Source organism: Rhinatrema bivittatum, chromosome 7, assembly GCF_901001135.1.
Source record: "Rhinatrema bivittatum chromosome 7, aRhiBiv1.1, whole genome shotgun sequence".
Lineage (NCBI taxonomy): Eukaryota > Metazoa > Chordata > Amphibia > Gymnophiona > Rhinatrematidae > Rhinatrema > Rhinatrema bivittatum.
This window is the reverse complement of record NC_042621.1, coordinates 44,957,354-44,974,593: the sequence shown is the minus strand read 5'-3', so window position 1 is coordinate 44,974,593 and position 17,240 is coordinate 44,957,354. Positions and strand designations below refer to the sequence as shown.

The following is a 17,240-nucleotide window of genomic DNA, read 5'->3' as shown; positions in this document are numbered from 1 at the left end:
TTACCACCTTAGGCAAGAACTTAGGGTGAGTGCATAACACCACCCTGTCATGGAAGAACCTCTTATAAGTTTGATAGGTCACTAGGGCCTGCAGCTCACTGATCCTGCGAGTGGAAGTAATTGCCACAAGGAAGACAACCTTCCAGGTGAGGTGTTTAAACTCACAGGAGCACATAGGCTCAAACGGAGACAGCATGAACCGCGCTAGCACTACGTTGAGGTCCCAGGCCACACATGACGACGCAGTGGAGGCTTTAATTGAAGTAAGCCTTTCATGAAGCGCCACCCTAGCGGCTGCACCGAAATCGGAGTGTCACCTACCCCTTGGTGGTAGGCGCTGATGGCACTCAGGTGGACTTGGATCGAAGTAGTCTACAACCCCGATTCTGAGAGACACCACAGATAGTCCAGGAGCCAAGGTGTGGGACAGGTGAAAAGGTCGAGACCCTGCTCCACACAGACTAAGAACATTCTCCACTTCAACTGGTAGGACTTCCATGTGGAAGGCTTATGAGAAGCTACCAGGACTTGTGAGACATTGTCTGAAAGGTCGAGTGACTGTAACACTAGACTTTCAACATCCAGGCCATGAGGGTCAATGACCGGAGGTTCACATGGCGCAGCCTGCCCAGATCCTGTGTGATGAGGTCAGAAGAGATGCCCAGGCGTATGGGCTCCTGGAGTAACAGGTCACACAGGATCGGAAACCAGACCTGTCATGGCCAATGCGGGGCTATCAGGATCGTGGAGCCTCCATCCTGTTGGGAGCTTCATGAGGGTCTTGCCTATGAGCAGGATCGAAGGATATGCGTACAGAAGACCCGTGCCCCAAGATTGGACGAAGCGTCCATGGCTGGTTCTCTCCGCCTTGTACAGGGAGCAGAAACGACTCACTTTGTGGTTCTGAGGGGATGTGAAGAGATTCAGCTCCGGCCGACCCCACCTGCAGAAGATCTTGTCCGCCACGGAGGGGTTGAGGGACCACTCATGGGATGGAATGTCTGACTGAGGCGATCTGCTACCACATTCTTCATCCCTGCAAGGTATACTGCTTGTAGGCGGCATGGCCCGGGACAGGGCCCAGGCCCAAATTTGCCCTGCTTCCTGACAGAGCAGGTAGGAGCCTGTGCCCCCTTGTTTGTTAACGTACCACATAGCCACTTGGTTGTCCGTCTGTAACAGAACAACCTTGTGGGACAGGCGAAACGGGAAAGCATAGAGGGCATACCGCATCACCCGGAGTACCAGGTAATTTATTTGGCACCTCACCTCTGGCTTCGACCACACACCCTGTGTGCGGAGGCCTTCTACATGTGCACTCCAGCCGATGTTGGACGCATCGGTGGTAAGGATCACCTGAGCAGGAGGAGGCTGAAACGGAAGTCCCTTGCTCAGGTTGCCTTCCTGTGCCCACCAGGCAAGGGAGTCCTGGAGCGGCTCTGTTATCCAGACCAGCGCGGAGAGTTCCTGAGAGGCTTGGTGTCACTGGGAACACAAGGTCCAGTGTGTCATCCTCATGGCTGCCAGGGTTGCCACACGATCACTGGGGAGGAATGCCCTGGCCACTGTGGTGCTCAGGTCTGCTCCAATAAAGCTGAGCCACTGGGATGGCGTCAGCTGGGATTTTGGATAGTTGATAAGAAATCCCAGCGACTGGAGCACTCACACTGTCGCGTGCAGGACCCAAAAGGCTCCTTTGCTCGTGGGACTCCTGATGAGCCAGTCGTCCAAAATATGGGAACACATGCACTCCCTTGCGGCAAAGATGTGCTCCCACCACCGCCAAGCACTTGGTAAAGACCCTGGGTCTAGAATGAAGTAGCATGTAGCACATTTAAAACTCAACACACAATTAAACTCTGGAATTTGTTGCCAGTGCAGTTAGTGTAGCTGGGTTTAAAAAAGGTTTGGATAAGTTCGTGGAGGAGAAGTCCATTACCTGCTATTAATCAAATTGACTTTGCAAGTAGCCACTGTTATTACTAGCATCAGTAGCATGGGATAGTTTTTGGGTACTTGCCAGGTACTTCTAGCCTGGATTGGCCACTGTTGGAAACAGGATGCTGGGCTTGATGGACCCATGGTATGGTGTGTTCTTATGTTTTTAAACCTGTATTGAAAATACCGCTGGCCTACCACAAAGCGCAGGAATTTCCGATGAGGCGGAAATATGGTGATGTGTGCGTAGGCATCCTTTAAATCGAGAGAGCAGAGCCAGTCCCCCTGATGAAGAAGGGAAATTAAGGTGCCTAAGGAGACCATTTTGAACCATTGTTGCCCCAGGAATTGTTTAAGGCTCAGAGGCTGACGGAGGCCGCCTGTTCTCTTTGGAATGAGAAAATACCTGGAGTAGAACCCCCAGCCCTGCTGAGCGTGGGGAATCGGCTTTTGCCCGCAACAGGGCCGAGAGAGTTCCAACTCGAGGATCATCGCATGCTCCACTAGGCCCCACCCCAGTGAGGGAGGGGAGTCTGGCGGAATTCTGAGGAGGTTCAGGCGGTAGCCTCATTTCACAATGGTCAACACTCATCAGTTGGTGGTGTTGGGGGATCAGTGATCTGCAAACAGGCATAGCTGGTCCCCAACTGGTGGGTCAGGACCTGTGGGTACCAGGGTCAGGCTGCTGCTCTCTCTGAGCCAGACAAAATCCCACCATAGGGCCGGGCAGAGGTGCAGGCTGGGCCTGAGGCACCTGCTGCTGTCGTGGATGGCCGTTTGGGGTAGCCCGAGCCACGCGAGCTTGAGAGGCCACAGGACAGAATCTCCGCTGCCTATAGAAGGCTTTCCTGGGGTCTCGATGCAGTGCCCAATGGGTCGCTGAGGAAGGATCAGAGGTGCTGGCAGACAGTTGTCGCAGTGTTTCATGGTGGTCCTTTAGTTGGGCCACCGCGTCCCGGACCTGGTCTCCGAACAGGTTTTCACCTGTGCACGGGAGGTCAGCCAGCTTCTCCTGGACTTCAGGGCAGAGGCTGGAGGCCTTAAGCCAGGCCCAGCCACCAATATCCTTGCCACCGTCTCAAAAACGTCATAGGCCGCTCGTACTTCGTGCTTGCCAGTCTCGAACCCCTTCTGCACTATGGATTCCAAGTCTTCTTGGGACTACTGTGGGATACCTTCAGCGAGCTCCTGGACTTGCTTCCAGAGGTTACAGTTGTACTGATTCATGTACAATTGATATGCCGCTATTTGGTCAATGAGCATCACCCCTTGGAAGACTTTGTGGCCCAGGGCATCCAAGGTCCTTTGCTCCTTCCCTGGAGGGGCAGAAGAGTGAGTACGGGCCCATTTGGCCTTCTTCAGAGCAGACTCCACTACCACGGACTGGTGCAGGAGCTGGCTTTTTTAGAATCCCAGGGCCTGTTGCACTAAATAAACGGCGTCAGTCTTCCAGTTGACCGAGGCAACGGAGCCTGGGTGCTCCCACAACCGGTAGAGGAGCTCAAGGAGGACCTCATGCACTGGTACAGCCACATAAGAACAGAAGAACAGAAGAAATTTCCATGCTGGGTCAGACCAAGGGTCCATCAAGCCCAGAATCCTGCTTCCAACAGAAGCCAAACCAGGTCCAAGAACTTGGCAAGTACCCCAAACACCAAGAAGATCCCATGCTACTGACGCAATTAATAGCAGTGGCTATTCCCTTAGTCAACTTGATTATAGCAGTTAATGGACTTCTCCTCCAAGAACTTATCCAACCTTTTTTGAACCCAGCTACACTAACCATATTATTTATTTATTTATTTTTAATTTTTATAGACCGAAGTTCTTGTAGGAACTACAAATCAATCCGGTTTTACATACAACTTTTAAATGCCCAAAAAGAGTAGTGGGGCTTTACATAGAACAGTTGAACAATAAAACAGGTAACAATAGAACTAACAATAATGCTGGCATATCCTCTGGCCAACATATCCTCTGGCAACATAACATATCCTCTGGCAACATAAACATATCCTCTGGCAACAAATTCCAGAGCTTAATTGTGCATTGAATGAAAAAGAATTTTCTCTGATTAGTCTTAAATGTGCTACTTGCTAAGTTCATGGAGTGCCCCCTAGTCCTTCTATTATCCGAAAGTGTAAAAAATCGATTCACATTCAAGATCTCTCATAATTTTAAAGACCTCTATCATATCCCCCTGTCTCATCTCCAAGCTGAACAGTCCTAACCTCTTCAGCCTTTCCTCAAAGGGAAGCTGTTCCATCCCCTTTATCATTTTGGTCGCCCATCTCTGTACCTTCTCCATCACAACTATATATTTTTTTTTTAGATGCGGCGACCAGATTTATACACAGTATTTAAGGTGCGGTCTCACCATGAAACGACCCCAAGAGCTGACACTTAAAAATATTCTCTTAAGATAGACCTCGAGTTTTCGGCCTTGCATATCTTTAAGAGCCGCTTCACTGGCGACCGGGATAGTCGTCCTCTTGGTGACTGCGGAAACCAAAGCATCTACCTTCAGGACTTTAATAAGATCCAGGGAATCCTCCGGCAACAGATACAGTTTGTCCATTGCCCGCCCCACTCTCAGGTCCGCATCAGGCGAATCACATTCTCACATCATCAATTGCAGCAGCATGGGATGAAAAGGAAAGTACGGGCTAGATCCCGCAAGCCTGCCAGGACAGGATCCACAGTGGAGTCATCCGGAACTTCCTGAAAGGTGGTAATTCCAAGCTTGGCTAGGACATGTGGTATCAGCGGGTCAAGTTCATCTCTCTGGAACAGGCGAAGCACCTGCAGATCATCCCCTTCGACTGGAGGAAGTAGTGAAGTCTAAAACTGTGAACGACTTCAAAGGGGCGTGGGATAAAAACTGTGGATCCATCAAGTCTAGAGGGCGTGAATAAAGAGGAGGCATTCAAACACTGCACGGAGCGGCAGTAGCCACAGAGGCATTCAAACACTGCACGGAGCGGCAGTAGCCACAGAGGCATTCACGGAGCGGGACGCCAGTGGCCAGTAGTTGGTGTTCCACCTTCACAGAGCGGAAGGATGGAGGGCTGCTATCTCAAAACATAAAAAAATAAAAACAGGGGTGGGTAAGAGTATGGGGTAAGGGTGTGGCCTGCTTGTTACAGCAGTTGCTACCCCTAATTGAGCTGGACGTTCACTTGAATGCAGTTACGGCGCTGCTCTCTAAATTGGTGGTGGGGTGGAGGGGAATTAGGGCTGGAGGGTACTGGAAGCCAATAGTAACAGGTGGGAGAGAAAAAAAAAGGGGAAAAAAATGGATAAAGTGCGTAACTTGCTGGGCAGACTGGATGGGCCGTTTGGTCTTCTTTTGCCGTCATTTCTATGTTTCTATGAGGTCCTTGTCAGGGACCGGATCCTGGTCCGGCGAACCGTGGCTCCTTGTCCTTGGAGCGTACGAATCCTATTAACCTCCTGTGACTCCAAAGATCTAGGAATCTTTGGAGGAGGGGGCTGTGTTGCCAAAAGACGTGCTCTGGGAAGGAAAACCTCACCCTGCTGAGCGAGACTGGCCAGATAGGCTTTGTGCATTAAAAGCACAAAGTCAGCAGAAAATGGGGCCTGAGGTGGTAAAGCCCCCACGAGGGGGGGGGGTTGTGTGTGTCATCAGGTCCTCCTGCAGAGAGTCCAAGGGTCCCTCAGGACTAAGATCGGGAGGAAAAAGCAGTGAGGGAGAATCCCCTCCCCCTACTGCCTGTATTGCTGCCAACGAGACTGCATCCAAGATGGCCGCCGTTCCCACGCTCAGCAGGAATGGGGCCTGCAGACTGTCAGGAGCACCTGGCTGCACGGCCGAAGTGCAGGTTCTAGCCCCTGACCTCCCTGCTGTCATCGAGGGACCCTCGCCGCTTGGGAGGCACCTTAAACATAGATTATCGCAGGAGAGCTGTGCCGCCGGCTCCCCACAGGCAGCACATCACGTCGTACGCAGCATGGGAAGGGGGGGGGGCAGCGCCGGCAGAAAGAAGAATATTAAAAAATTGCCTCAGATACCCGGAGGAAGAGAGCGGGAAAGAAAACACCAAGACGCGGCAAAAAAAATCATCTGCTCACAGCCTAAACTTTTTTTTTGTTGTTTTAAAGGCCTCTGCAGAGGAATGTCATGTCTCTGAGGCTAAGATCGAGGGGGAGGGACCAGACCACCGGTACTCACCCAGTCAGGCTGTCGTCTCCCGGGATATGCGAGCTACTAGGCTCCTGAATCCTAGCTCACCTACAACCAGGGGGGACTTGCTTGCTCCAACAATGGCAATAAAGGAATGCCTAAATGATAGATTCCCCTATTTTTTTTTAACTAACTAAAAGAGGACCGCAGGTTCTGCCACCTTCATCTGCTGGAGACAGAAATACTGAAGAGGCGCAGGTGGCAGACCATGTTAAGAGAGGGTGCCCTTCAAGTTTTTCTCTGTCTCCATCTGCTGGAAAGGAGGCATAACCCAGCAGTTTGGACTGATCCGGTTATGTACAGGGAAGGGGATTTGACTCTGGAACCCCTTATGTCCTGATCTTTTTAGATCTTTCCGCTACCTTTGATACTATCAACCATGACATACTTCTTTCTCGCCTCGCTAACATTGGTCTGGCTGGTACATACACTCCTGGTTGAAATCCTACTTTCAATACCAATCACAGCAAATACGTATACATACCTCTTCATGGTTCCCAATTAATACTGGCGTTCCAAGGCTCAACGCTCTCAGCCATCTTGTTTAATATAAAAATCTCTCACCCATCTGTACATTCCTTTCCATGAATGATTATTCAGTTTTACTTTCTAATCCGACAGAATTGGCAATCCATAGCCCAATTCACCACCCTCTCTTTGTCCATTAATAAGTGGCTGTCTCAGAACAAACTTTGAGTTTCTCAAAAACAGAGATAATGGTTCTTGGTAACCCTGCATTTTCTGACATGTCTAAGACATTTTCATTTGATAATATTACGCTTCATATTTCCCAGTCTGCTCGGAACCTCATTGTCATCTTCTAAATTCAATAAGCAATTAATGAAAACAAATTTATTAAAAGTAATAGGAGACACGATTGTTTGGAATCAAATGTTTCCTTTTGTACTAAACTTGACATGACATCACAAATCAAATCAGTTCTACAATCATCCTACTACAAGCTCCATCTTCTTAGACACAAACCATTACTCGAACTTGATGACTTTAGGATTGTCCTTCAATCGCTAGTGCTCACAGGGATTGACTACTGTAACTATGTATATGTTGGTCTTCCTCAGTCTACAATCGGGCTCCTTCAGCTCGTACAAAACTCTGCAGCCCAATTACTTACAAATACAAAACCCCACGATCAATCACACCAGTTCTGTATTCCTTACATTGGTTGCCAGCTCAGTGGAGGATATTATATAAAATAGTATCTACAATACATAATTTGATATACAATGTCAACAGACCATGGTTACACACATTTCTTCATTTCGATGTTCCTTCATGCAGTTTAAGATCAAAAAAATCAATTTCTGCTACCCATGCCCTCTCCAAGACTCACCAGGCTGGCAGTAACTCGTGAGTGGGCTTTTTCTATTGACAGCTCTATTATATGGAATTCTATCCCACCTCACTCAAGATCCTTGTCTAGCACCAAGAATTTCAAAAAACAGACTTTATGTGAAAGTCTGTTCAGACAAACACATAAAGACCTCTGCAAGCCTTAAGTCCTCTTTCAGGCTAATTGGTGCTCTCCAGTCCATTACCTTTTAAAGCATCTACCCTTGTTTTTTTATTAGGCCTCTTAATACCCAGGCTATGTATAGGCATATGCCTTTACTTTGTTTTTTTCTTTTTTTTTTTTTTTTAAATTATATATGTTTGCACTTTGAATTTTATTATGAATGTTTTATTTGTAACCTGCCCCAAATGTTGGATGGTGTGGGCAACAAGTCCTTTTAAATAAAATATTCATCGTGGATATCTTGAAAACCCAACTGGCTGGGCCTGTCGCATGGCTCAAGTCCTAAAGGAATGAGCACTAAGGAAGAAATTCCCATTCAGGAATATTAGAACTAGACATGTGATGCGACCTCCCTCAAGCATGCCACCGCTGAACTGCAAAACTCTGCAAACATCCAGCAAAGCCTTGGAAATACTCAGGAATTCTCACCTCCTGGCATCTTTGCAATATTTTTCCATAGGTTCTGGTTCCAGCCTTGGCTTTGGGTCACACACTGATCTTTTGCTGCATTTCTCCAACTTCTCAGTAAAACTTTCTTGAAGAAAAACCTTTCTAGCTGCCTAGAAAAGGAGGAGAAAGAAAAATTACTGCAGTGTTGGGGAGTGCTCAGCTAGGTCTGAATTTCTCCCATGCTTAAGGACCTGATGCCTCCTCATCTGCATTATCACCCAGAACACAATCTCATTCTGCACTGCATTTCTAGTGGCTCTTAAGTATAGAAATATTCCTGGTGACACATTTGGGACTAGAGAGCAAAGGATGATAATGTGATTGAGAAAACAGCTGTTTACAGAGGCTTTGTGACCTGCTACACAAGTATAGCCTGATAAGGGCAAAAAGTGGGCAGATGGCCAACACTAACCAACAGAATAAAAGCTTTCATGCTCACCTTAACAAGGTGTGAAAAGGCAGAGCCTGTGTAAGTGGATCAGTACCTTAGCTAGAATGAAAGATGCAGCATTTTGAGAAAATTGAGTTCTTCTGCTACCTACGTCCCATTTAACACTATTCCTGCCATGAAAAGCTGGGACAGTGTATCACACTAGCCCCACTATCTCGGAAACAGGGGCTAGAGAGGAAAGATACACACAGTGAGAAGGAAAGGTTCGGTGTTGTCAGTCAGGTCGTCAAAACACTGGAACATCTTCTTCTTAACGGTCTCATAGCAGAAGTTCTGGATCATTGGATGTGCGGTGTCCTTCTCACAAATAATATTCATCAACATAGTACTCAGTTTCTGAGTTAGAAAGGAAAATAAATGGACATATTTCAGACACATGGCTCATGTGCTTTTTGACCCTCAACAAACAAGCCTCTCTGCAAAACTGAACCCTTCAGTGGGCTCCTGTACCGAAGTGCACCCCTGAAGCAAGCCTCTGTTGAACCTCCGGGGGCCCATGCAGTTTTCAAGAACCATTTACTCAGGTAAAATTGCCCACAGGTACTTGTGTGTGGATTCTGCACCAGTTCTCAAGCACCCATAAATCTGCACTTACCCTTTCAGGCTAAAATTATTTCCCAGCAACAGACGGGTGGGCAGGTTGCAAAAGCCCCCTTAGCCTGGTAAAAGAGCCATTTCCACTGGTGAAGAACTTTTACAAATAGTCCACTTAATCATGATTTTGCTTGGAAAATGCTTGTGTCATAGTCCCCCAAACTCTATTCACAGACATAGTTTCCTGGTGGAGATGAGGGTGAAGACAAACTTATCAAACAAACTTGTGAGGGGGGTGAGATATCCCCTGGAAACAGCAGTGTGTGGAAAAAAAAAAAAGCTTAAAATGTTGAGATTACTTACCTGATAATCTCCTTTTCCTTAGTGTAGACAGATGGACTCAGAACAAGTGGGTATAGTGTGCTCGTGCTAGCAGTTGGAGACGGATCTGACGTCAGCACGGGTACATATACCCCCAAAGGAAGTGAAGCAACTCAGTAATCTTCTTGCAAAAGCTGTTATGGATATATGTGTACTGACCGATCAATGAATTAGAAAACAGGATTCCCCTGACCGATTGATAGTAGCTGGAGACCGCCAGCGTTTCCAACCAGAAGGCGTCGACACCTGGTAGAGTGGACGCTCTTATGTAAGAAACGGACATGGCTTACCTTGAATTGGTGAAACCCATGTACACCTGCAGCCGGGCGGGATGCTGAGTCCATCTGTCTACACTAAGGAAAAGGAGATTATCAGGTAAGTAATCTCAACATTTCCTAGCGTGTAGCCAGATGGACTCAGAACAAGTGGGATGTACAAAAGCTTTACTCCCGGACTGGGCGGGAGGCTGCCTGAGGACCGCGTAGGACTGCCCTCGCAAATGCTGTGTCCTCCCTGGTCTGGACATCCAGACGGTAAAATCTGGAAAAGGTATGGAGGGAGGACCATGTCGCCACCTTACATATTTCTGCGGGCGACAGCATCCTCGATTCTGCCCAAGATGCTGCTTGCGCTCTGGTAGAATGAGCCTTGACCTGTAAAGGTGGTGACTTTCCGGGATCTACGTAGGCCGCTCTGATAACTTCTTTGATCCAACGGGCTATGGTAGGCCAAGAGGCCGCTTCCCCTTGCTTCTTCCCACTGTGAAGGACGAACAGATGGTCCGTCTTTCGTACTGCTTCTGTCATTTCCAGGTATCTGGGCAGCAATCTGCCGATGTCGAGATGGCGTAACAAACGCCCTTCTTCAGATTTCTTCAAACCCGCCGTGGTTGGCAAAGATATGGTTTGGTTGAGGTGAAATTGTGAGTCCATTTTAGGTAAAAAGGAGGGAACCGTGCGAAGATGGATAGCCTCATGAGTGATTCGCAAAAAGGGATCACGGCAGGACAGTGCTTGTAGCTCTGAGATGCGGCGTGCGGAACATACTGCCAGCAAGAACACCATTTTCAACGTTAGCAAACGGAGAGACAGGCCCCGAAGGGGTCTGAAGGTGGATCCCGCAAAGAAATCCAAAACTATGTTGAGGTTCCACAGGGGCACTGGCCACTTCAGTGGCGGACGAATGTGCTTGACTCCTTTCAGGAAGCAGGAAACATCTGGGTGTGTGGCAATGGTCTTGCCCTCCCTCCTGGGACTGTAGCAAGACAGCGCAGCCACCTGGACCTTGATGGAGCTTAGGGAGAGACCCTTCTGAAGCCCATCCTGTAGGAAATCCAGAACAATAGGGATTGTGGTCGCATGTGGATTGGTGCCATGAGTGTCGCACCAGGCTTCAAATACTCTCCAGATCCTTATGTAGGTGAGGGATGTGGAAAACTTGCGAGCTCGGAGGAGTGTATCTATCACCGGCTCCGAGTAACCTCTTCTCTTCAGTCTAGCCCTCTCAATGGCCAGACCGTAAGAGAGAATTGAGCCGGATCCTCGTGGAGGATGGGACCTTGACATAGCAGGTCCCTGAGAGGAGGCAGGGGAAGAGGCTCCCCTGTCAGTAGTCTTCTCATGTCCGCGTACCAGGGTCTTCTTGGCCAGTCTGGAGCCACTAGAAGAACTAGGCCTCTGTGCTTCTGAATCTTGTGTATAAGGGCGCCCAGCAGGGGCCACGGAGGAAAGGCATATAGCAGGGTCCCTGGAGGCCATGGCTGAACCAGGGCGTCGATCCCGTGAGAGAACGGATCTCGCTTGCGGCTGAAGTATCTGGGTACTTGAGCATTGGACCTGTCCGCCAGTAAGTCCATGTCCGGAGTCCCCCACTGATCCACAATCATCTGGAAGGCTGTAGGGGACAGCTGCCATTCTCCCGGATTTAGGTTTAACCTGCTGAGGAAGTCTGCCGCGGTGTTGTCCCTTCCGGCAATGTGGACGGCGGAGATGTCCTGGAGATTCGCCTCTGCCCAAGCCATCAGCGGGGCTATCTCTAGGGACACCTGTTGGCTTCTGGTTTTGCCCTGTCGGTTGATGTATGCCACCGTGGTGGCGTTGTCGGACATCACTCTGACTACTCTGTTCCTCAGTCTGTGGGCAAATTGCAGGCATGCTAATCGAACTGCCCGTGCCTCTAGACGGTTGATGTTCCACCCCGACTCTTCTCTGTTCCACCGCCCTTGGGCGGTGAGCTCTTCGCAGTGTGCTCCCCATCCACTCAGGCTGGCATCTGTGGTGAGCAGAGTCCACGTGGGGGAGGACATCTTCGACCCCCTGCTCGTGTGGTCGGACTGCAACCACCACCGTAGCTGGGTTGTAGTCTGGCTGGTAGAGGTAGATGCACGGAGTAATTCCGGAAGCGAGGGCTCCATCGGGAGAGGAGGGAGCGTTGTAGTGGTCTCATATGGGCCCTTGCCCAGGGTACCACTTCCAGGGTGGATGCCATGAGACCGAGAACCTGCAGACAGTCCCAAGCTATGGGCCGGCTGGCTCCCATCAAGGACCATAGCCGCGTCTGGAGTTTTAACCTCCTCTTGGTAGTGAGGCTGACCTTGTCTGCCTGGGTGTCGAACTGGACTCCCAGGTATTCCAGTGATTGGGAAGGCTGTAGGCAACTCTTGCTTAGGTTGACTACCCATCCCAGGATTTCCAGGAGGGCGATCACTCTGTTGGTTGCCCGATGGCTCTCCTCTCGTGATTTCGCTCTGATCAGCCAATCGTCTAGGTAGGGATGGACAAGGATTCCTTCTCTTCTGAGCGCCGCTGCTACTGCTATGATCACCTTGGTGAAGGTCCGCGGCGCGTGGCTAACGCAAAGGGCAAAGCCCGGAATTGGAAGTGTTGTCCCAGAACCTTGAAACGTAGGTAGTGCTGATGATTTCGATGGATCGGGATATGCAGGTAGGCTTCTGACAAGTCTAAGGCCATGAGGAATTCCCCTGGCTGTACTGCGGTCTTGACTGAGCGCAGAGTTTCCATGCGAAACCTCGGGACCCTTAAGTATCTGTTGACTGACTTGAGGTCCAATACGGGCTGGAACGTGCCCTCTTTCTTGGGTACCATGAAATAAATGGAATATTGCCCAGAATCCATCTCCCATGCAGGTACTGGGATTATGGCTTTCAAGGACAGGAGCCTCGCTAGGGTAGCTTCCAATGCTGCTTTCATGTGGATTGGACACGGAGATTCCACGAACCTGTCCGGAGGGATGTGATGGAAGTCCAGATAATACCCCTCTCGGATGATGGCGAGGACCCACTGGTCCGACGTAATCTCGACCCATCTGGGGTAGAAGAGGGTTAACCTGCCCCCTATGGCTTCGACCCCCGGATGGATTGGCTGATTCTCATTGGGGGGTGCGGCCGGGACCCGAACCCGAGCCGGCTCCCCTCTTGTGCTGCTTGGTCCGAAAGGACTGGTTCCTGGCCTGAGGACGAGGCGCCTGGTAGCGACTCCTATAGGGAGTTAAGCGTTGAGAGCTTCTACCTCTGGAGGGCCTCGGAAAGGTGCGCTGGTTCCTCTTGGACCTGTCTTCCGGCAGTCGAGGTACTGGAGAGGCACCCCATGTGCTGGCCAGTTTATCTAGGTCGCTGCCAAACAGAAGAGACCCCTTGAATGGCATTCTAGTGAGACGTGTCTTAGAAGGGGCGTCGGCTGACTAGTTTCGTATCCAGAGCTGCCTTCTGGCTGCTACTGAGGATGAGACCCCCTTGGCTGTCGTACGGACTAGGTCGGAGGCGGCATCCATAAGGAACGAGAGAGCTGACTCCATGTCAGCTGCCGGAGCATTGTTCCTGACCTGTGACAAACCAACACGTTACCACGGTGCAGCAGGTTGCGATTCGCAAAGACAGAGCTGCTACCTCAAAGGTGTGTTTCAGGATGGCGTCCAGGCGTCGGTCATGAGCGTCCTTGAGGGCCGCCCCCCCCTCCACTAGAATGGTAGTGCGCTTGACCACAGCGCTAACCAAGGCGTCCACCTGAGGGCATGCCAGCATATCCTTGATTGCCGGGTCCAGGGGGTACATGCCGGACAGGGCCCGACCCCCTTTGAATGAGGCCTCTGGCGCGTTCCACTCCAGATCGATCAGCTGTTGCGCCGCTTGCAGGAAGGGAAAATGGCGGGCTGTGGGACGAAGACCCTCCAGCAGGGGGTTCTGCGTAGATGCCTCCATGGTGCTGGGAGCCTGGAATAGCCAACTCCGTCAGGCACTGAGAAACCAGGTCGGAGAGATCTTCCTTGGGAAAGAACCGCCTCATGGTTCAGTATGGCTCTATCCCCGAGGGAAGTTCTCCCTCCTCGGGGATTCGGACTCGTCCTCCGAGACATCAGGGTCCGCATGAGCGGGACTGCCCGGAGGCGGGTGCCCGCAATAAGGGCGAGAAGGGCCAGGGGCAGGGTCAGCCGAAGCGGCAGCAGGGCCTGGACGGGACGCTGACTGCATCTGTACAAAGGCGTGGATCCCCTTAAATAAGTCAACCCAGGAAATGGAAGCGGTTTCTAGCCGTCAGGGTACCAAGTCCCCCGGAATTCCTGGCTGTTCAGGGCGCCCCGCTAGATCCGGGGTGGCCCCTGGGGAACTGTCGGTAAACCTCGGTTGAGACTGGTCCTGGCCCGACGCTCCCATGGCCTCCTCGCATTGGGCACAAAGGGAGTCTGGCTCCTCGCTCTGCGTGGCTCTAAGCTGGCACGCTGAGCAGAGGCCTAGAGCTTTCATGCCGGAAGCAGGAGGTGCCGTCTCTGGAGACGCCGAGGCGTTTAAATGTTCCATCGCGTCTTGCGAATGTAGGGCGCCGGTGCTTATGCTGCCAATAATATGCGCTCAATATACAATATGCGCTCAATAATATGCGGTCAGCAATATGCGCTCAGTAATATACAATATGCGCTCAATATGTGCTCAATATATAATATGCGCTCAATAATATGCGCTCAATATACAATATGCGCTCAACAATATGTGGTCAGCAATATGTGCTCAATAATATACAATATGCGCTCAATAATATGCGGTCAGCTATATGCGCTCAATAATATACAATATGCGCTCAATAAAATGTGCTCAATAATATGTGGTCAGCAATATGCGCTCAATAATATGCCTGAACAAGGCAGACAAAATGGCGACCTCCACGGCGTGCCACATGCAGGCAACACCACCGATCCTCGTACCTTGGAGACCAAAAAGTAAGAGACATATGCCTTACCTGATCCTCGGCGCTTCCCGGCTGTAACCTGGGCGGTCTCCGGCTGCGGGGGGAGAGGGGAAATACCTTCACAGCCACGCTTGAGGAAATGCACCCGCTGCCTCTAAGCCGCCGAATTCGTCTCGCTCGGGGCAAAGTCCACGCAGGGACCGAGGCGCCTCTCAGCCCGACCCGAGCCCTTCTCGCTCGGGGGCTAGATCCCTGCCGCGATTCAGCCACCGGACCGAGGTGCAGACCTCCGAGGGATCGCGGAAATCACCCCGGGAAACTCAACTGGGGGAGGGACCCGAGGGTATCACCGCAGGAGTGCGGGGCTCGTCTTCTGAGAAATTTGGAAAGTAGAAAGTAGAAAATAGAAAGTAGATTTGGAAAACACGCTCAGCGAGCGTGCAGGCACTCCAAACTGCTTTGGAGACGGAAATTACTGAGTTGCTTCACTTCCTGTGGGGGTATATGTACCCGTGCTGACGTCAGATCCGTCTCCAACTGCTAGCACGAGCACACTATACCCACTTGTTCTGAGTCCATCTGGCTACACGCTAGGAAATAAAGGTTTAAATGAAAATCTGTTCAAACCCATTGCTGTGGAAGAAATTAAGTGACCAGAACTAAGTCATGAGCCCTGCTGCAGATATCTTGTTGGAAGCCAGAAGGTCAGGGTGGTCTCCAACCTCATCTCCAGCAGGAGGCACTGCTTGTGAATGGATTGAATTTCCCATGCTTTGGAGGCATAGTTTTGTGTAGCAGACAAATATTTAGTGAAAACAGGACACAAGTATGGAGACATTTCCCTTACCTGTTAATTTCCTTTCCATTAGTCCAGGCATCACTTGTGGGTAGTTTCCCCCTACCAGTAGATGGAGACAGAAAGCACTGTTTTTCCAGAGTGACATCACCAGCACAACTTACGGGTGCTGAGGCACCGTAAAAATCCAGTACACTACTGTCAAAAGCAGACCCAATATTCCTCATCTTTTTTTTCTATTTTTTAAATTAAATACTTAAATCATATAACCTAGAAGCAAATCCTCCTGGTCTTCACATCTCCTAAACAGAAAAGAACAGAAAGAAGACAGAAATGTAACTAAACAATTCCAGAAAGCATTTAGGAGACAAAGGTTAATGCTAATACAGATGAATGATCCCTGCTTTCTCGGTAGGTCCTGGACCAGTGTGGCAGGACTAATGGAAAAGAAATTAGCAGGTAAGGGAAATTTCCCCTTCCATATCGCCCGGCAACACCAGTTCAGGCAGCACTAGTGGGAAGTACCAAAGCTCTCCTAACCTGGGTGGGAAGAAGCACGGGCTGCCTTTAAGAACACAGCCTCAAAAACTGGGATCTCTTTGGCCAAAATATCCAGCCTATAATGCTTAACAAAGGTAAGCAGGGAAGACCAAGTGGCCACCCTGGAGATGTCTGCAGGAGTGACCGCATGGATTTCCGCCCATAAAACAAGATTGCGCTCTCACAGAATATGTGAGAGGCCTCTTGCCAGCCACCTATGTAGGCAGAAATAATTGCCTCCTTAATCCAGCAAGCCAGAATAGCTTTGGAAACTGCTTGCTCCCCTGTGTGGACAACCGAACAAGACGAACTACCTGTTAGACTTACGAAAGTCGTTAGTCAATTCCAAATAACAAATAAGCCACTGGCAGAAATCCAAGTACCTCAATCTTACACTCTTCGCACGAAAAGGCCAGGAGGGAAACTTCCTGACTGATATGAAAAAAGGATGCTAATGAAACAGGAGAGTTAGGGCATCCCAACAGAGAGGTTCCAATAAAAGCAAATGTTGTCCATGTGCCTATATGTAAAAAATTACCTGAGCTGGGGTGGATCCAAAATGGCGATTTGGAAGTAGCTAGCTCAGGGTGTGTCGCGCTGCCTAACTCCGTTTTTCCTGCTTGAAGAGGTTAATAAGAACATAAGAACATGCCATACTGGGTCAGACCAAGGGTCCATCAAGCCCAGCATCCTGTTTCCAACAGTGGCCAATCCAGGCCTTAAGAACCTGGCAAGTACCCCAAAAACTAAGTCTATTCCATGTTACAGTTGCTAGTAACAGAGGTGGTTATTATGCCACACAAATGAAAAGGGAAGGTAAGGGTGTTTCTCCCCGAGCCCAGCCTTCCCCTACAGCAGCGGTTGATACCGGAATAAGCAATTCCCACGACAGTAGTGGGGACGGCAATCCCAGTTGGAGAGGTGAGAGGAACATCTCTTTCACCAGGGGAGATAACCTTGAGTCCCCCAGATCCCTGGCAGCTGCTATTAGCTTCCCCCCTGAGACTGGTCACAAACACTGGAGGAAATGGAGGTGTCTCCATAGATCCTTTCCAGACGGACAGAGCTTGCGGCGGAGAACAGGAGCAGGCCAGGACTTCGACCCAGGACCAGAGTTTGACCCTACCCAGTGGAGGAGTTCTTGGTACTGGGGACTGGTTACTTAATGAATTAAGTGGAGAAGAACATGAACCTGGAACCATGAGGGTGAGTCC

General features: G+C 50.1%; 1 protein-coding gene across 2 annotated transcripts in view; it reads right to left on the bottom strand.

The window, feature by feature from the left end:
- The window catches only part of TERF2 (telomeric repeat binding factor 2), a 240,998-nt gene that overhangs the window by 111,169 nt on the left and 112,589 nt on the right, over window positions 1-17,240 (bottom strand). For both annotated transcript variants that reach the window (XM_029608308.1, XM_029608309.1), the window contains exons 5-6: window positions 8,767-8,913; window positions 8,106-8,236 (exon numbers count right to left, since the gene is read on the bottom strand). In XM_029608308.1, coding sequence (XP_029464168.1) covers window positions 8,106-8,236; window positions 8,767-8,913 — 278 coding nt within the window. The remainder of the gene's footprint in view (window positions 1-8,105; window positions 8,237-8,766; window positions 8,914-17,240) is intronic.